At 42.5% G+C, this 21,383-nt stretch overlaps 1 protein-coding gene across 3 annotated transcripts in view; it reads right to left on the minus strand.

Annotated features, from left to right (window-relative positions):
* Positions 1-436: 436 nt before the first annotated feature.
* Positions 437-21,383, minus strand: part of LY96 (lymphocyte antigen 96) — a 41,291-nt gene continuing 20,344 nt past the window's right edge. Inside the window, exons 4-6 of one of the 3 annotated variants that reach the window (XR_010134829.1) lie at positions 6,278-6,330; positions 2,354-4,154; positions 437-786 (exon numbers count right to left, since the gene is read on the minus strand). Coding sequence is in view for 2 of the 3 variants with exons in the window: in XM_019031845.4 (XP_018887390.4) it covers positions 4,056-4,154; positions 6,278-6,330 (152 nt within the window). In the remaining variant the exon portion in view is untranslated. 3 annotated transcript variants of the gene reach the window in all.

The following is a 21,383-nucleotide window of genomic DNA, read 5'->3' on the forward strand; positions in this document are numbered from 1 at the left end:
CGGAGTAATGTCACCCAGGGTGCCCATGTAAAAAGGGCCCCCTAAACCCCAAAATTTACCATGATGTGGGCAATAGAAATTTTTGTTGGAGAATATTTGGGTCATCATAAAGCCAGTCCTACATGGCTTGCATATGAAGCATATCAACTGCTTCATCTGGGGTGTTCCACTTGGCATTTTATAGGGAGAGTTGGGCAATCTCCTTCTCAGGATAAACACTAGGCTGGTCGTTCCCTCAGGAATCACCTCCTGTGTATTTGGATCACATTCATTCACCAGCAATTGTTTAATAGTGAGCTGTGGGTCCTGCATCAACCCAATCAAGCTCTTTCATTCTGTAGCATTTAAAATTAAGGATTCTATCCTTAAAGTAGTTATTTTTACAATTTATTGTGTAGCAGGATGAGCTGCAGACAAGAACCCCTCAGACACCAAGTTGTGGAAGGAAAGGGCTTTATTCAGCTGGAAGCACCGGGCAGACTCACATCTCCAAAAACCGAGCTCTCCGAGTGAGCATTTCCTGTCCCTTTTAAGGGCTTACAACTCTAAGGGGGTCCGCGTAAGAGGGTCGTGATCGGTTGAGCAAGCAGGGGGTACATGACAGGGGGCTGCATGCACAGGTAATCAGAACAGAACAGAACAGAACAGGACAGGGATTTTCACAACGCTTTTCCATACAATGTCTGGAATCGGTCAGGGGTTGATCTTTACCAGGCCCAGGGCGCAGCACGCGGGGCTGTCTGCCTGTGGATTTCATTTCTGCCTTTTAGTTTTTACTTCTTCTTCCTTTGGAGGCAGAAACTGGGCATAAGACAATATGAGGGGTGGTCTCCTCCCTTAATTGTAGTAAAGGTTTCTCAGGGAGATGATGATACCAATCTACAAAATGGAACAATTCATTTACACAGTCCCCTGCGGCTTTCCGGGTTTTATGTTTGGTTGGTTGGTTGTTTTTTTGTTTTGTTTTGTTTTTGTTTTTTGAGACAGGATCTTGCTCTGCCACCCACGCTGGAGTGCAGTGGCACAATTTCGGCTCACTGCAACCTCCGCCTCCTGGGTGCAAGAGATTCTCACTCCTCAGCATCCAAAGTAGCTGGGATTACAGGCGTGCGCCACCACTACCAGATAATTTTTGTATTTTTAATAGAGATGAGGGTTTCACCGTCTTGGCCAGGCTAGTCTGGAACTCCTGACCTCAGGTGACCCACCCACCTTGGCCTCCCAAAGTGGTGCGATTACAGGCAGAAGCCACCATGCCTGGCTACCCTCTGGTTTTAATGGTTGCTTAATTTTGCCCTTCCTCCACATTGACTGTCTTCTTGGTAACCACAGGTCTCAGAGGTAATTTTGTTGCCTGGGCTTAGTTTTTCTCTTTATCCATTTAGTTTTATCTGTATAATTTTTCCTTTACTCTAAAGCAACTCTTAAATAGTCACTTAACTAAAAAAAAATTACTTTTTTTTTTTTTTTGAGACAGAGTCTCACTCTGTCGCCCAGGCTGGAGTGCAGTAGTGGCACGATCTCGGCTCACCGCAACCTCCGCCTCCTGGGTTCAAGCAATTCTCTTGCCTCAGCCTCAGCCTCCTAAGTAGCTGGGATTACAGGTGCCCGCCACCACACCCGGCTAATTTTTGTATTTTCAGTAGAGACGGGGTTTCACCATACTGGCCAGGCTGGTCTCGAACTCCTAACCTTGTGATCTGCCCGCTTTGGATTCCCAAAGTGCTGGGATTACAGGCGTGAGCCACCACACCCAGCAAAATTACATTTTCTTTAGCAAAAAACACATCCTTATGTCTTTTTGTGTTTTGTTTTTTTGGAGCAGAGAGAGGTTTAATAGGCAGAAGAGAAAAGAAAGAGAAATAGTCTCCAAGTGGAAAAGACCAGCAGGCGGCATATACTCCGGATTTTATACAGAGAGGATGAGAGATATGGTGGTCGTGGACAGGAAAGGAGGAAATTACAATAGGAAAGGTGGCGATCCTATTACTGACACCCTATCAGGTGGTCGGAAGCTGGGGTCAGTCCAGAAGCCTTTGGATAACACGGGGGTAGCCCCAGCCAGAAATCCTCAGTTGCTCCAAAACCTCTTCCAGCTCCATGCAACAGCTAAGTCCTCTCTGAAAGTAAGCTGGTTCAAACAGGGCCAATATGCCCAACAACCCATGGGTACTCGGGGATTCTCCATGTTCTCTCCAGAAAGCCTATCCTCCAAGTCTTATAAGGCTGGCAGCCATGCTAATCATTTTTAAATGGCTGAAGGTGGCCCAGTAGTTGGTTTGATTTGGTTCTTAAATGGAGGCTGACAGCCTTGAAATGAAAGGACAGAGTTGGAGTCTGCTCCTCTGCTCACCGTTTCAATGAACGTTGTACTTTGGTATCCCAGATGAACCTCCAATATGAAGCTGCTACGCTGTCTGGAGTATAAACCCAGGGTTTGTCATCTTGCACCAGGAAAACTTAGGACACAAACACACACGAGGAGTTTAGGAGTGGAGGTTTAATAGGCAGAAGAGAAGAGAAAGAGAAACAGCTTTCTCTATATAGAGAGAGGGGTCTCCAAGCAGAAAAGACCCCATCCTTTTGTTTCTATAAACTTCACCAAAAACACTTCTGTCACCAGGCTGGAGTGCAGTGGCACAATCTTGGCTCACTACAACCTTCACCTCCCGGGTTCAAGCGATTCTCCTGCCTCAGCCTTCCGAGTAGCTGGGATTACAGGCGCATGCCACCAGGCCCAGCTAATTTCTGTATTTTTAGAAGAGACAGGATTTCACCATGTTGGCCAGGCTGGTCTCAAACTCCTGACCTCAGGTGATCTGCCCGCCTCAGCCTCCCAAATTGATGGGATTACAGGTGTGAGCCACTGCACCCAGCCTTTTTAATGTAAATTCTTGGTAAACAACTCAGAAACTCCCTCTTCTTTCCCTTTAAAAACCCTCTTGTAACTGCTGCTAATTTATGGAGTATATATTCAGGGCAACTCAAGTTGCCATGCTCCCAGGATGCAGTCCTCAAGCTTGGCCCAAATAAACTCTCTACTTACACTAATTCTGTCTCAGCTTCTTCCTTTTAGGTCAACACTGCTGTATTAGTCCATTCTCACGCTACTATGAAGAAATACCCAAGACTGGGTAATTTCTAAAGGAAAGAGGTTTAGGTTGGGCGCAGTGGCTCATGCCTGTAATCCCAGCACTTTGGGAGTCTGATCACCTGAGGTCAGGAGTTCAAGACCAGCCTGACCAATATGGTGAAACCCCATCTCTACTAAAAATACAAAAATTAGCCAGGTGTGATGGCAGGTGCCTGTAATCCCAGCTACTTGGGAGGCTGACGCAGGAGAATCACTTGAACCTGGAAGGCAGAGGTTGCAGTGAGCCGAGATGGCGCCACTGCACTCCAGCCTGGGTGACAGAGTGAGACTCCATCTCAAAACAATAAGTAAAATAAAGGAAAGAGGTTTAACTGACTCACGGCTCTGCAGGGCTGGGGAGGCCTCAGGAAACAATCATGGCAGAAGGGGAAGCAAACGCGTCCTTCTTCGTATGGTGGCAGGAAGGTGAAGTGCAGAGCAAAAGGGTGGGTGGGGAAAGCTCCTTATAAAACCATCAGATCTCACGAGAACTCATTCACTATCATGAGAACAGCATGGAGGTAACCACCCCCATGATTGAATTACCTCCCACTGGGTCCCCCATGACATGTGGGGATTATGGGAACTACAATTCAAGATGAGATTTGAATGGGGACACAGCCAAACCATATCAATTACTTACCCTACCTTGCCCATTGCTTCCTGTGGAAAACATAATAAACACTCTTGCCCACATTCTCTTCCCCTTCCTCCACACTCTCACAGACACTGGTGCTTCCCCAGGTGGCTCTGCATGATGCACCATGCCTCCGTTTCCTAGAGATCTGTGAGGATAAGCTTCTTTCTTCATGACAGTCATTTCTGTGTCTTCCTGTCCTACCATATCTGATTAAAACAAATCCTGGGTACCCTTAAAACAGGAACAATACCTTTAAAATTTTTTTTAAATACTCAATTTATTCTAATTTGAATTAGGTTGGTGTAGGATGACAAACTCCAAGCAAAAGAGCATTTCTTCTGGGCTCCCGGAAATAGCTTCAACAACACATTTGTATTTTCCCTAAAATGAAGTATAAGAAATACAAGTAATACAAAATGTTAGATGCTACTATTTCAGAGGCTTTGTAAGAACTTTCTCTTACTAGCAGAAAGCCATTTAAATTAGATTGATTTTATTAGTTTTCCAATGAGACGAAATTTTCCATGTCTTTGAATTAAATGAGCATAAAGCCCATTTATTTCCCAGTTATAAGATTATGTTATTTTTAAAAACTAACCTAAGAGGTTTTGAAATATTAGATATTAGTTTATAACAAAATAATGAAAGAATATGCATTATTAAATTTTATTTTTAAATGGTCACCAAAAGTAAAATGCATAAAATTTCATTACTAGATATGTCACGCAAATATCTAAAATCACAATGGTATTATTCATTGAGGCAGCAATTATTTTTACAAAGGCATGGATGACCAGACTAAGTTCCCAAAAAAATCTTGAACAAAATAAGTCTGTAATTTATGTGATTTTTATTCTCCTAAACAATGTTCACATTATATTTACATGAATAGTTATAGAGATTTGCTGGCTTATACACAGTGGTCATCCAGTGCTTTCATCTGAAGACTGTTCAACAGATTAGTAATGAGCACTTGCATTCAAATTACTTTTGCCCATGTATGTTAGAGGGAAAAAAAAATGAAGCGGAAAAAAATGCTATCTTTTGTGCAATTTTTCCATGGTCTACAGAAAGAAAAAATACCAAAAGACCTAATACTAAGGCTGGGTGTGGTGGCTCACACCTATAATCCCAGCAGTTTGGGAGGCCAAGGCCAGGTCTCACTAACAACTGTTTCAGTACTGAGTGGTTAAGTTAAATATTTAAAGCCAGCGCCCTTATGCAAAGGATGGGATGTAACAAAAGCCCATCAGGAGTTTTGCCCAGGCCTTTCCTTTAAGGCTTTCTTAAAGCATAACAAAATAACTAAGAAATTCTTAATAGGACCCATTTAGGATCAATCGAGTTTTATTGTGGGTCCGAAGAAACTCCCCAGGCTTCCACAACCAAGTTTACTGGGGGTCTGAAGGAACTCCTCAAACCTCCATGATTTAGCAGGAGACAAGATAAAGGTAATCACCCCAGCACCCAGACCCATTTAGATTAAGTAAAGTTACTGAGGCTCCAGAGGAAGGTCTTCAGGACTCAGACCTTAATTATAGATTAAAAGAAGTTAATCACTTGTGTCTTCAGATGAATGCACACTTACACATAGACATATACCTTAGAATGTATATAAGCTCTGAAAACTTTGTAATTTTGAGTTGGTCTGGCGATAATTTCCAGACCTTCTCCCTGTAACCAGTTACAGAAATAAAAGCTCTCTTCCTCCCCAGTTCATCTGCATCTTGTTATTGGGCTGCGAGAAATGGCAGCCCAACCCTCAGTTTGGTCCAGGAACAAAGGTGGGTGGATCACATGAGGCCAGGAGTTTGAGACCAGCCTGGGCAACATGGTGAAACCCCATCTCTACTAAAAATAAAAAAATTAGCTGGGCATAGTGGCATGTGCCTGTAATCCCAGCTACTCGGGTGGTTGAGGCACAGAATCACCTGAACCTGGGAGGCGGAAGTTGCAGTGAGTCCAGAACACACTTCACTCCAGCCTGGGCAACAGAGCAAGACTCAGTTTAAAAAAAAAAAACAAACAAAAAAAAGCTAATTCTAAATAAAAGTGAAAGAAAAAACCCTGAACAGCTTAATCTCGAACTGCTATTCATGAAATTGTCAGCTGGGCACAACTGCCCATACTTGTAATGCCAGCACTTTGGGAGGCTAAGCGGAGTGGATCACTTGAGCTCAGGAGTTCAAGACCAACCTGGGCAACATGGTGAAACCGCGTCTCTTCCAAAAGTACAAAACATTAGCTGGCATTGTGGCATGGACATGTAGTCCCAGCTAGTCAGGAGGCTAAGGCAGGAGGATTGCTTGGGGTGGGGGTTGGCGGGTGGAGGTTGCAGTGAGCAGAGATCGTGCCACTGCACTCCAGCCTGGGTGACAGACTGAGATCCCATTTAAAAAAAGAAAAAAAGAAAAAGGAAGAAGTTGTGAATTGCTTGTTTCAAATGCTTAACATGTCTATTACTGCTAAAGGTTAGACAGTACAAAATAAATCTTGAACAATACCTTAGAAAATTTTATTCCCTTGAAGGAGAATGATATTGTTGTATTCACAGTCTCTGAAAACAAAATATAAAATACAAAACGTTATTGGTCATGGTTAGGTGATATTTTTTTCTTGGTAGCATGGAGTATACCTTAACTACTGACAGACGCAGTCCCAAGCAAAACTGTAGAAAAATAATGATCCTTTTATACCCTGGCTGCTATTCTCCTGTGGCTTCCTTTCTCCGCCCCTAGAGCCTCTCTGTACACCTGCCCCTACCTTATCCCTTAGGGGACACAAACTATTAAGACCTGCTGGTCTCAATAATGAATAAATGATGAACAAGCTAGTGCTAATATGCTTCAGAACAAGTTACATATGTGCATTGCAAACTAGTTTTCAGAGATATTGATGCACATTAAGCTGGGTATAATAGAGAACAATCTTGCCAAAGACAGATGAGATATTTTGGAGGCAGCCAGAATACTGAAGCTCCTCCCAATTACACCACTGAGAAGCTCAAGTTAGCTTCTGTTTAAGTGCATAGCCATGGGCCTGGCCCCACGCAAGCTGTGGAGCACAGAGTCAAAAGTGCAGGAAAATGACATCCTACTGTTCCAGTCAGAACAAAGTAGTGAATGTGGTGGGGTAAAGATAGAAATGTATGTTTTGAATCTCAAACAAAAGAAACAGTGGCCAAAAATATTTTTAATATAAATAGTTAAATCAAAAACTATAATATTGTTCTCAGAAGTAAATAAATAATGTCTGCATGTATACTTCTAGTCTCACAAATAAGCATTTATTTATTTACTTCTGAATGTATCCTTTTTCTGTTTTTGTTTGTTTCTTTGTTTTGAGATGGAGTCTCACTCTGTTGCCCAGGCCGGAGTACAATGGCGTGATCTCGGCTCACTGCAACCTCTGCCTCACAGGTTCAAGAGATTCTCCTGCCTTGGCTTCCTGAGTAGCTGAGATTACAGGCGCCTGCCACCACACCCGATTAATTTTTGTATTTTTAGTAGAGACGGGGTTTCATCATGCTGACCAGGCTGGTCTCGAACTGCCGACTTCAGGCGATCTGCCCGCCTTGGCCTTCCAAAGTGCTGGGATTACAGGCATGAGCCACTGCGCCCAGCTGTCTTTTCTTTTCTTTTTGCTCTTTCTTTAAAGCAGATAAAGGGTGTATCTTTTTTTTTTTTTTTTTGAGACGGAGTCTCGCTCTGTCGCCCAGGCTGGAGTGCAGTGGCACAATCTTGGCTCACTGCAAGCTCCGCCTCCTGGGTTCACGCCATTCTCCTGCCTCAGCCTCCCCAGTAGCTGGGATTACAGACACCCACCACTATGCCTGGCGAATTTTTGTATTTTTAGTAGAGACAGAGTTTCTCTATGTTGGCCAGGCTGGTATTCAACTCCTAACCTCAGGTGATCTGCCTGCCTCGGCCTTCCAAAGTGCTGGGATTACAGACATAAGCCACCACACCTAGCCGGGTGTATCCTTACTAAAGGAATTGATACCTGAGGTGTTTCTTGAGCTCAGTAAAGTGATCATGTCTTCATAATCTTATGATCTTTCATTCAAGGCCAATCCAATTCAAAATTTAACAGTTCAACAACTACTTATTGAAAGCCTACTACCCACCAGGGCCTGGGAAGACAATGGTAGTACAACTCTGTCCCTTCTCTCAAAGAGCTAAAGTCTATTGGAGATATAGATATTTAAGAAACCATTCCAGCTGTAAGCGGTGGCTCATGCCTGTAATCACAACACTTTGGGAGGCCAAAGAGGGTAGATCCCTTGAGCCCAGAAGTTCAAGACCAGCCTGGGCAACATGGTGAAGCCTTATCTGGACAAAATATAAAAAAGAAAGATGGGTGTGGTGCATGTGCCTATAATCCCAGTTACTCGAGAGGCTAGGGTGGGAGGATCACTTGATCCCAGTAGGTAGAGGCTACAGTGAGCTGTGTTCGTGCCACTTCACTCCAGCCTGGGTGACAGGGAGACCTTGTCTCAAAATAAATACATTAAATTAAAATAAAATTAAAATTTTTAAAAACCAAAAAAAGACCCCCAAAATGATAAGAAGAAACCATTCCAAATACAATATGCAATGGGAAAGATGCAGTAAGGATAAAGATAACATCTTTGTAAGAGTGATGGCTCTGGGGCCAGAACGGCTTGGGTTTGAATCCCAGCTCCTCTACTTGGTGTGTAACTTTAGGCCAGTCACTTAATTTTTCTATGCCTCAGTAAAATGCTGAGGGGCAATAACACGTATCTCATAGGATTATTACAAGGGCTATACCAGTTAATACATGTTAAGTGCTAAGAACAATGCCTGGGACATAGCACTTATTAAATATTATTACCATTAAATGTTACTTATAACATTTAATATTATTCCTTCTCCCTTCTAGACCCTCCTTCCAATGGCATCTTGTGAATAATAACATATTCATACCTTGTGAATATTAATGCATTAATATATTAGTCATATATGTATATATTATATAATAATATAATAATAATAGGCTCTATCTCATTAACTTGTTTGTTTCTTTGAGAGTATTTATCACAAATTGAATCATATTTCATTTTTCTGCTTTTCTTTATTTTATTACTTCGTTAGGATCTTGTTTTCTCCACTAGTCTATAATCTCCATGAGGACTGGGGTTTTGCTTTGGATATTTTTGAATCTGACTCCTAGCACCTAATTCTCAGTACCCAGCTTCAGGATCAACTATTAGGTTGGTGTAAAAGTAATTGCAGTTTTTCCCATGAAAAGTAATGCAATACATCATTACATAACTGAATACATAATTTTCAAGGCCCAGCACAAAATGACAATATGAGGCTGCTTATTCAAAAGATGGGGGAAACCTGTTAAAGTTACTAGAACATAAAACTTTTTCCTTTCTTCTGTGTGTTTCTCTCTCTAGACTTGCCATAATGTTTTTATTGCAATTTAATATCATTTGTAATAAAGAGAACATTTTTAAACTGTTAGTATGAATTTCACTATTCATCTTTTTATAATACAATGCCAGTTTTAAATGCAAATATTAAAGCATTTAACTTCAAGGTGGAATCACGGAGATTACATAATTTGTCTTTCCCTGCTCATCCCCAGAGGGTGCCTCAAGCTGGCCAGAGGAAACTAACACAAGCCAGAGGCAGGAAATTTGAACGGAGAAAGAGAAGGTCCCCAAGACATGGAACAGCCTGAGGGAATGACCCCTCAGCAAGCAGCATAGGTGAGTGCAGAAACACCCAGGGGCTCCTCCACGACTGGGGGCTCCTGTGCAAGCTTGGGCCTGAGAGTTGCCTGTCAGGGTCCTCCTTCCACAAACTGCCAGATGCCCCATGCTCCAGTGAGAGGCAGGAAGTCCAAGCAAGTACCTTTCTTTCCCACAGGCCTGCTATTCAACAGTGACTCTCAACGCACTGCAACCTCCATGCAATACCTCCACACACTACCTGTTTTGGGGTGGGGCAGGGGATGGTGTTCCCAACTAGTCAGCTGCTGAACAGGGCTGTGGTGCTGCCAGCCCAGGTAGGGCAGCCACTGTCATGCCCACCCAAGATACTGCAGGGCACCCACACCGGATCCTGACCCTCCCTGTAGCCAGGATTTCACCAGGAGCAGAGGGTAGCAGGTTGCACTGGACAGAAGAGGGCAGGGGATCCCATGGTGCCAGCAGGGAAGTGGGCAGCGGGAACCAAGAACCGGTCCAGGGAAGGTGGTTTCATACCTCATCATCTCATTAGATTTCACTTACACAAAACACACACTCAAAGAAAATTATTAAGAATTTCAAGACTATGATCACAGGGCATTAAACCCCAAGCACAGGGCCCTTCTGTATATGGGGCCCTGGACTCTGGTCATAAAGCCAACTCTGTAAACTTTGTGTAAGGGGCAGGGGAGGAAGATGGATGAGACTTGAGGATATGAGAAAGAAATTAAGAACAACCACTAGACCAGGCACAGTGGCTCACGCCTGTAATCCCAGCACTTTGGGAGGCCGAGGTGGGCTGATCACGAGGTGAGGAGTTTGAGACCAGCCTGGCCAACATGGTGAAACTCCATCTCTATTAAACATACAAAAAAAGTTGTTGGGCTTGGTGGCGTGCACCTATAATCCCAGCTACTGGGGAGGCTGGGGCAGGAGAATCTTTTGAACCTGGGAGGCAGAGGTTGCAGTGAGCTGAGACTGTGCCATTGCACTCCAGCCTGGGCAACAGGGCGAGACCCTGTCTCAAAAAAGAAAAAAGAAAAAAAGAAAAAACCCTAGATTTCTATTAAGGGAGACTGTCCTAACACTTAGCAGTTCAGGTAGGTGGAGGGAGTTCTAACCTCTTCTGTTGGATAGAACCCTTTTTTTGTTGTTTTTCAATTGTTTTGTCTGTCTTAGAAAGCTATCTTTTTTTTTTTGGTTTTTCTTTTTTTGAGACTGGAGTCTCACTGTGTAGCCCAGGCTGGAGTGCAGTGGCGGGATCTTGGCTCACTGCAACCTCTGCCTTCATTCAAGTGATTCTCCTGCCTCAGGCTCCCAGGTGGTAGCGGGGATTACAAAGATGTGCTACCACACCCATCTACTTTTGTATTTTTAGTACAGACTGGGTTTCACCATGTAGGCCAGGCTGGTCTGGAACTCCTGACCTCAAGTGATCTGCCCGCCTCGGCCTCCCAAAGTGCTGGGATTACAGGCGTGAGCCACTGTGCCTGCCAAGAAAGCTCATATCTTGCTCATACCTTCCATTCTTTGGTTTTTTTTTTTTTAATTATACTTTAAGTTCTAGGGTACATGTGCACAATGTGCAGAATTCTTACATATGTATACATGTGCCATGTTGGTTTGCTGCACCAATTAATTAGTCATTTACATTAGGTATTTCTCCTAATGCTATCCCTCCCCCAGCCCCCCACCCCATGACAGGCCCTGGTGTGTGATGTTCCCTGCTCTGTGTCCAAGTGTTCTCATTGTTCAATTCCCACCTATGAGTGAGAATATGCGGTGTTTGGTTTTCTGTCCTTACAATAGTTTGCTCAGAATGATGGTTTCCAGCTTCATCCATGTCCCTACAAAGGACATGAACTCATCGTTTTTTATGGCTGCATAGTATTCCATGGTGTATATGTGCCACATTTTCTTAATCCAGTCTATCATTGATGGACATTTGGGTTGGTTCCAAGTCTTTGCTGTTGTGAATAGTGCTGCAATAAACATACGTGTGCATGTGTCTTCATAGTAGCATGATTTATAACCCTTTGGGTATATACCCAGTAATGGGATGGCTGGGTCAAATGGTATTTCTAGTTCTAGATCCTTGAGGAATTGCCACACTGTCTTCCACAATGGTTGAACTAGTTTACACTCCCACCAACAGTGTAAAAGCATTCCTATTTCTCCACATCCTCTGCAGCACCTATTGTTTCTTGACTTTTTAACAATCGCCTTTCTAACCGGTGTGAGATGGTATCTCATTGTGGTTTTGATTTGCATTTCTCTGATGACCAGTGATGATGAGCATTTTTTCATGTGTCTCTTGGCTGCATAAATGTCTTCTTTTGAAAAGTGTCTGTTCATATCCTTTGCCCACTTTTTGATGAGGTTGTTTGATTTTTTTCTTGTAAATTTGTGTAAGTTCTTTGTAGATTCTGGATATCAGCCCTTTGTCAGACGGGTAGATTGTAAAAATTTTCTCCCATTCTGTAGTTTGCCTGTTCAATCTGATGAGTTTCTTTTGTTGTGCAGAAGCTCTTTAGTTTAATTAGATCCCATTTGTCTATCTTGGCTTTTGTTGCCATTGCTTTTGGTGTTTTAGTCATAAAGTCCTTGCCCATGCCTATGTCCTGAATCATATTGCCTAGGTTTTCTTATAGGGCTTTTATGGTTTTAGGTCTAACATTTAAGTCTTCAATCCATCTTGAATTAATTTTTGTATAAGATTTAGGGAAAGGATCCAGTTTCAGCTTTCTACATATGGCTAGCCAGTTTTCCTAGCACCATTTATTAAATAGGGAATCCTTTCCCCATTGCTTGTTTTTGTCAGGTTTGTCAAAGATCAAATGATTGTAGATGTGTGGTGTTATTTCTGAGGCCTCTGTTCTATTCCATTGGTCTATATCTCTGTTTTGGTACCAGTACCATGCTGTTTTGGTTACTGTAGCCTTGTAGTATAGTTTGAAGTCAGGTAGCATGATGCCTCCAGCTTTGTTCTTTTGGCTTAGGATTGTCTTGGCAATGCAGGCTCTTTTTTGGTTCCAGATGAACTTTAAAGTAGTTTTTTCCAATTCTGTGAAGAAAGTCATTGGTAGCTTGATGGGGATGGCATTGAATCTATAAATTACCTTGGGCAGTATGGCCATTTTCACAATATTGATTCCTCCCATCCATGAGCATCGAATGTTCTTCCATATGTTTGTGTCCTCTTTTATTTCGTTGGGCAGTGGTTTGTAATTCTCCTTGAAGAGGTCCTTCACAACCCTTGTAAGTTGGATTCCTAGATATTTTATTCTCTTTGTAGCAATTGTGAATGGGAGTTCACTCATGATTTGGCTCTCTGTTTGTCTGTTATTGGTGTATAGGAATGCTTGTGATTTTTGCACATTATTTTATATCCTGAGACTTTGCTGAAGTTGCTTATCACCTTAAGGAGATTTGGGGCTGAGATGATGGGGTTTTCCAAATATACAATCATGTCATCTGAAAACAGGGATAATTTGACATCCTCTTTTCCTAATTGAATACCCTTTATTTCTTTCTCTTGCCTTATTGTCCTGGCCAGAACTTCCAACACTATGTTGAGTAGGAGTGGTGAGAGAGGCATCCCTGTCTTGTGCCTGTTTCCAAAGGGAATGCTTTCAGTTTTTGCCCATTCAGTATGATATTGGCTGTGGGTTTGTTATAAATAGCTGTTATTATTTTGAGATATGTTCCATCAATACCTAGTTTATTGAGAGTTTTTAGCATGAAAGGCTGTTGAATTTTGTCGAAGGCCTTTTCTGCATCTAGTGACATAATCGTGTGATTTTTGTCTTTGGTTTTGTTTATGTGATGGATTACGTATATTGATTTGTGTATGCTGAACCAGCCTTGCATCCCAAGGATGAAGCCAACTTGATCTTGGTGCATAAGCTTTTTGATGTGCTGCTGGATTTGGTTTGCCAGCATTTTATTGAGGATTTTCTCATCGATGTTCATTAGGAATATTGGTCTAAAATTCTCTTTTTTTGTTGTGTCTCTGCCAGGCTTTGGTATCAGGATGATGCTGGCCTCATAAAATGAGTTAGGGAGGATTCCCTCCTTTTCTATTGATTGGAATAGTTTCAGAAGAAATGGTACCATCTCCTCTTTGTACCTCTGGTAGAATTTGGCTGTGAATCTGTCTGATCCTGGACTTTTTTTGGTTGGTAGGCTATTAATTATTGCCTCAATTTCAGAACTTGTTATTGGTCTATTCAGGGATTCGACTTCTTCCTGGTTTAGTCTTGGGAGGGTGTATGTGTCCAGGAATTTATCCATTTCTTCTAAATTTTCTAGTTTATTTGCATAGAGGTGTTTATAGTACTCTCTGATAGTAGTTTGTATTTCTGTGGGATCGGTGGTGATATCCCCTTTATCATTTTTTATTGCGTCTATTTGATTCTTCTCTCTTTTCTTCATTAGTCTTGCTAGCAATCTATCTATTTTGTAGATCTTTTCAAAAAATCAGCTCCTGGATTCATTGATTTTTTGAAGGGTTTTTTTTGTCTCTATCTCGTTCAATTCTGCTCTGATCTTAGTTATTTCTTTCCTTCTGCTAGCTTTTGAACATGTTTGCTCTTGCTTCTCTAGTTCTTTTAATTGTGATGTTAGGGTGTCGATTTTAGATCTTTTCTGCTTTCTCTTGTGGGCATTTAGTGCTATAAATTTCCCTCTACACACTGCTTTAAATGTGTCCCAGAGATTCTGGTACGTTATGTCTTTGTTCTCATTGGTTTCAAAGGATATCTTTATTTCTGCCTTCATTTCGTTATGTACCCAGTAGTCACTTAGGAGCAGGTTGTTCAGTTTCCATGTAGTTGTGTAGTTTTTAGTGAGTTTCTTAATCCTGAGTTCTAATTTGATTGCATTGTGGTCTGAAAGACAGTTTGTTGTGATTTCTGGTCTTTTACATTTGCTGAGGAGTGCTTTACTTCCAACTATGTGGTCAATTTTGGAATAAGTGCAATGTGGTGCTGAGAAGAATGTATATTCTGTTGATTTGGGGTGGAGAGTTCTGTAGATATCTATTAGGTCTGCTTGGTGCAGAACTGTGTTCAAGTCCTGGATATCTTTGTTAACCTTCTGTCTCATTGATCTGTCTAATATTGACAGTGGGGTGTTAAAGTATCCCATTATTATTGTGTGGGAGTCTAAGTCTCTTTGTAGGTCTCTAAGGACTTGCTTTATGAATCTGGGTGCTCCTGTATTGGGTGCATATATATTTAGGATAGTTAGCTCTTCTTGTTGAATGTATCCCTTTACCTTTATGTAATTGTCTTCTTTGCTTCTTTTGATCTTTGTTGGTTTAAAGTCTGTTTTATCAGAGACTAGGATTGCAACCCCTGTTTATTTATTTATTTATTTTTTTATTTTTTTGCTTTCCATTTGCTTGGTAGATCTTTCTACATCCCTTTATTTTGAGCCTATGTGTGTCTATGCATGTGAGATGGGTCTCCTGAATACAGCACACTGATACATCTTGACTCTTTATCCAATTTGCCAGTCTGTGTCTTTTAATTGGGGCATTTAGCCCATTTATATTTAAGGTCAATATTGTTATGTGTGAATTTGATCCTGTCATTATGATGTTAGCTTGTTATTTTGCTCATTAATTTATGCAGTTTCTTCCTAGCATCAATAGTTGCTACAATTTGGCATATTTTTGCAGTGGCTGGTACCGGTTGTTCCTTTCCATGTTTAGTGCTTCCTTCAGGAGCTCTTGTAAGGCAGGCCTGGTGGTGGCAAAATCTCTCAGCATTTGCTTGTCTGTAAAGGATTTTATTTCTCCTTCACTTATGAAGCTTAGTTTGGCTGGATATGAAATTCTGGGTTGAAAATTCTTGTCTTTAAGAATGTTGAATATTGGCCGCCACTCTCTTCTGGCTTGTAGAGTTTCTGCCAAGAGATCCACTGTTAGTCTGATGGGCTTCCCTTTGTGGGTAACCTGACCTTTCTCTCTGGCTGCCCTTAACATTTTTTCCTTCATCTCAACCTTGGTGAATCTGACAATTATCTGTCTTGGGGTTGCTCTTCTCGAGGAGTACCTTGTGGTGTTCTCTGTATTTCCTCAATTTGAATGTTGGCCTGCCTTGCTAGATTGGGGAAGTTCTCCTGGATAATATCCTGAAGAGTGTTTTCCAGCTTGGTTCCATTCTCACCATCACTTTCAGGTAACCAATCAAATGTAAATTTGGTCTTTTCACATAGTATCAAGTTTCTTGGAGGCTTTGTTCATTTCTTACTACTCTTTTTTCTCTAAACTTCTCTTCTCGCTTCATTTCACTAATTTGATCTTCAATCACTGATACCCTTTCTTCCACTTGATCGAATTGGCTACTGAAGCTTCTGCATGTGTCATGTAGTTCTCGTGCCACGCTTTTCATCTCCATCAGGTCATTTAAGGTCTTCTCTACACTGTTTATTCTAGTTAGCCATTCATCTAATCCTTTTTCAAGGTTTTTAGCTTCCTTGCAATGGGTTCGAACATCCTCCTTTAGCTCAGCGAAGTTTGTTATTACTGACCTTCTAAAGCCTTCTTCTGTCAACTCGTCAAAGTCATTCTCCATCCAGCTTTGTTCCGTTGCTGGCGAGGAGCTGCGATCCTTTGGAGAAGAGACACTCTGGTTTTTAGAATTTTCAGCTTTTCTGCTCTGGTTGCTCCCCATCTTTGTGGTTTTATCTACCTTTGGTCTTTGATGATGGTGACCTACAGATGGGGTTTTGGTGTGGATGTCCTTTTTGTTGATGTCGATGCTCTTCCTTTCTGTTTGTTAGCTTTCCTTCTAAGAGTCAGGACCCTCAGTTGCAGGTCTGTTGGAGTTTGCTGGAGGTCCACTCCAGACCCTGTTTGCCTGGGTATCACCAGCAGAGACTGCAGACCAGTAAATATTGCAGAACAGTAAATATTGCAGATCAGCAAATATTGCTGCCTGATCCTTCCTCTGGAAGCTTCATCTCAGAGGGGCACTGGCTGTATGAGGTGTCAGTAAGCCCCTACTGGGAGGTGTCTCCGAGTTAGGCTACACAGGGGTCAGGGACCCACTTGAGGAGACAGTCTGTCCAATCTCAGAGCTCAAACACCATGCTGGGAGAACCACTGCTCTCTTCAGAGCTGTCAGACAGGGACCTTTAAGTCTGCAGAAGTTTCTGCTGCCTTTTGTTCAGCTATACCCTGCCCCCAGAGGTGGAGTCTACAGAGGCAGGCAGGCCTCGTTGAGCTGCAGTGGGCTCCACCCAGTTCAAGCTTTCGGGCCTCTTTGTTTACCTACTCAAGCCTCAGCAATGGCGGACGCCTCTCCCGAGCCAGGCTGCTGCCTTGCAGTTCAATCTTGGACTGCTGTGCTAGCAGTGAGCAAGGCTCTGTGGGCATGGGACCCACTGAGCCATGCACGGGATATAATCTCCTGGTGTGCTGTTTGCTAAGACCACTGGAAAAGTGCAGTATTAAGGTGGGAGTGTCCCGATTTTCCTGGTACAGTCTGTCACAGCTTCCTTTGGCTAGGAAAGGGAAATCCCCTGACCCCTTGCACTTCCTGGGTGAGGCAATGCCCCACCCTGCTTCGGCTTGCCCTCTGTGGGCTGCACCCACTGTCCAACTAGTCCCAGTGAGATGAACCAGGTACCTCAGTTGGAAATGCAGAAAACACCTGTCTTCTGTGTCGATCATGCTGGGAGCTGCAGACTGGAGCTGTTCCTATTTGGCCATCTTGGAACGGACCCTTCCATTCTTTTCTTAGGAAGTTAGCTTGAAGCTTTGCCCACATTGAAGAAGGCAAGAGGGAACTGAGGCAGGGCGAGGGAGAACAGAACCCCTTCTTAGGCTCTCCTCTCCTCTCCCCAAAAGGTATCCATGCAGCTCACTCATGGTCCAGTCTAGTTTTCCTGGCAGCTATGCAGGGGGCAGGATCTGAGCCTCAGATGGTATTGTATATTGAATTGTGTCCCCCAAAAAGATATGTTGAAGCCCTAACCTCCAGTGCCCGTGAACATGACCTTATTTAAAAACAGGATCTTTGCAGATAATCAAGTTAAAATGAGGTCATTAGGGTGGGCCCTAGTCCAATATGCAAGTGTCCTTATTAAGAAGGGGAAATTTGGACACTGAGATAGACAAACATAGGAGGGAAGACCACAGTGAAAGGACCCAGGAAGAAGACGACCATCTACAAGGCAAGACATGCCTTAGGCCACCAGAAGCTAGGAGAGAGGCCTGGAACAGATCCACGCCTAGCTCCTACAGAGGGAGCATGGCCTCGTTATCTTGGTTTCAGACTTCTGGACTCCAGAGCTGTTACATGATAAATTTCTGTTTTTCTAAGGTATTCAGTTTATGGTACTTAGTAACAGCAGCCCCAGCAAAATCCCAGTAACAGAACTTACAGGCTTATGAATTTTTTTTTATCTTGCTCTGTTGCCCAGGCTGGAGTGCAGTGGTGCAATCACGGCTCACTGCAGCCTCCACTGCCCAAGCTCCAGTGATCCTTCCGCCTCAGCCTCTCAAGTATCTGGGACCACAGGCATGCACCACCAGACCCAGCTAATTTTTGTATTTTTGGTAGAGACGGCATTTTACCATGTTGCCCAGGCTGTTCTCAAACTCCTGATGTCAAGCAGCCCACCTGCCTTGGCCTCACAAAGTGCTGGGATTGCAGGCATGAGCTACCATGCCCAGCCCAGGCTTATTAAAATTAAGATGCTTTGAAATATCCATCCATTGATTCATAAATGTGTTTTTGAGAGAAACAGATATATGTGTGTGTGTGTGTGTGTGTGTGTGTAAACTGGTGAGATTATGGGTAACTTTTACTTTATAATTGCTTGTCCATATTTTCTAAATATCATATCATAAAGATGTATAACTTTTATAACAACCAAAAGGAAAATTATTTTAAACATAGATATGTATGGTACTTGCAAATTTGACTCCCAAATTTCAAGGGTCTCTTGATACGTCAATGCTTCTTAAATCAGAAAGTCCTAAGTTCTGGGCCCACATACTCAGCTGCCAGATGGCCATGTTTATTTGAATATTCCAAAATTACCTTGAGCTTAACATGCCCAAGCCAGAACTCATTATGTTTCCCTTTAAAAAAAAAAAAAAACCTGCCTGTTCTTTTGTACACATCATCTCAGATAATGGCACTTCCATACATCCAGTCACCGGCCCTCAAGTGTGGTGCTTTTTTTTTGCTTTTTTTTTTTTTAAGTCAGGGAGTGCAGTGGTGGATCACAGCTAGCCAAGACCTCCTGGGTGCAAGTGATCCTCCCACCTCAGTCCCAAGTAGCTGGACTAAAGGCTGGTACCACCACACCCAGCTAATTTTTTTTTTTTTTCAGAGATGGTGTTTCACCTCCTTGCCCAGGCTGGCCCCAAACTCCTAGCCTCAGCCTCCCAAAGTGCTAGGATTACAGGCACCCAGCCCAAGAGGGTCTTGATTTTACCTAATCCTTGCCTGCCACATTAAATCAGTGTATCCTGCCTATTCTGTCTCACAAAAATCTCTTTTTCGTCTCCTCCCTGGTACTCCCTGGCCGCCGTCTCGTTCAGCCCTCATGGTCTCTCACAGAGCCTCCTGGATGCTCTTCCTTCCACCCAAGTTTCCTGCCTCAGCCTACCCCCACCTCCTGCCATATGGATGCTAGTTATCTGTAAAAATGGAAATCTCAGTGGGTCATCCCTGCCCACTGACTATAGGATACTGGCCAATATTTTGCGCATGAGTTACATGCTCACACTGCCCCCTTTTCTAGGCTTATCTCCAGCAATTCCCCACAAGCACATTCTGCTCCAACTACAAAAAAACTACTCTCCAAATAAACCATACTCTTTCATGACTAGATGTGTTTGTATATGCCGTTTCCTCTCCAGGGAATGTTTTTCCCCCTCACCCTCTGATGTTCTCAGATCCCAGACGCTAATAAAATACTCTATTGAAGGCTTGTCTGACCAGCCTGGGCAACATAGTGAGACCCTGTCTCTACAAAAAATTTAAAAATGTCCAGAAGCAATGGCTCACACCTGTAATCCCAGCACTCTGGGAAGCTGAGGCAGGAGGATCACTTGAGCCCAGGAGTTCAACACCAGCCTGGGCAAGATGGTGAGACCTTATCTCTATTTTTTAATTAAAATAAAATTAAATTTAAAATTAGGGCCAGGTGTGGTGGCTCACACCTGTAATCTCAGCACTTTGGGAGGCACTTTGGGAGGCCGAGGCAGGCAGAAGGCCTGAGGTCAGGAGTTTGAGACCAGCCTGGCTAACATGATGAAAACCTGTCTCTACTAAAAATACAAAAATTAGCCGGGCATGGTGGCACACGCCTGTAGTCCCAGCTACTCGGGAGGCTGAGGCAGAATCACTTGAACCTGGGAAGTGGAGGTTGCAGTGAGCTGAGATTGTGCCATTGCACTCCAGCCTGGGTGACAGAGTGAGATTCTGACTCCAAAAAAAGAATTAGCTGGACATGGTGATCTGTGCCTGTAGTCCTTGCTACTCAGGAGGCTATGACTAGATGATGACTTCAGCCCAGGAGTTTGAGGCTGCAGTAAGCTATGGTTGCACCACTGCACTCCAATCTGGGTGACAGAGCCACAAGATAAGATCTTGTCTCAAAAAAAAACTTATCCCAGTTTTTCTGCCACAGTTATTTAGTAACTATACAGTTAAAACTAATAACATATAGTTCTATTGCTAATAGAACTATATGTTATTTACATATACCTTTTTACAATAAATTTACAAAAAATTTACAATAATTTTACAAAAAAATTATATGTAAATATAATTTTATTGTATGGCAATGGCTCATACCTGTAATCAATTTACAATAAAATTACACGTAATTTTATTATAAATTTTGTTCTTATAACTGTCTTTCCCAGAACGGAGTGACTTTTTTATTTATTTATTTATACTGATTTACCAGGTACGTGTGCAATCTCATTACCTGCATAGGTTGTGTAGTGGTCAAGTCAGGGCTTTTAGGGTGCCCATCACCCGAGTAACATATACCCATTAACTAATTTTACATCATCCACCCCCTCACCCTTCCAACTCTTCACTATCATTCCACTCTGTAGTACATGTGTAGACATTTTTTAGCACCCACTTATGAGTGGGAACATGCAATATTTGACTTTCTGTGCCTGGTTTGTTTCAGTTAAGATAATGGCCTCCAGTTCCATCCATGTTGCTGAAAAATACATGATTTCATTTTTTTAATGGCTTAATAGTATTCCATTGTGTAAATATACCACATTTTATTTACCCATTCGTCTGTTGATGGACACTTAGGTAAATTCCATATCTTTACTATTGTGACTAGTGCAATAAACATATGAGTGCAGGTATCTTTTTGATATATTGATTTCTTTTCCTTTGAGTAGATACCTAGTAGTGAAATTGCTAGATGGAATGGTGGTTCTATTTTTAGTTCTTTGATAAATCTCCATATTGCTTTCCATAGAGACTATACTAATTTACATTCCCACCAAAAGTGGATGAGTTCTCTTTTCTCCATATTCTTGCTAACATCTGTTACTTTTTGTCTTTTTAGTAATAGCCATTCTGGCTGAGGTAAGATGATATCTCATTGCAACTTTAATTTGCATTTCTCTGATGATTAGTGATGTTGAGCATGTTTTAATATACCTATTGACCATTTCTATCTGTTCTTTTGAAAAGTATCTATAAGTGTCTATTCATGTCCTTTTCCCACTTTTTTTTTTTTTTGAGATGGAGTCTCACTCTGTCACCTGGGCTGGAGTGCAATGGCATGGTCTCGCCTCACTGCAACCTCCACCCCTGGGTTCAAGCGATTCTCCTGCCTCAGCCTCTCAAGTAGCTGGGACTACAGGCGCATGCCACCACACCTGG

Source organism: Gorilla gorilla, chromosome 7, assembly GCF_029281585.2.
Source record: "Gorilla gorilla gorilla isolate KB3781 chromosome 7, NHGRI_mGorGor1-v2.1_pri, whole genome shotgun sequence".
Taxonomy (NCBI): Eukaryota; Metazoa; Chordata; class Mammalia; order Primates; family Hominidae; genus Gorilla; species Gorilla gorilla.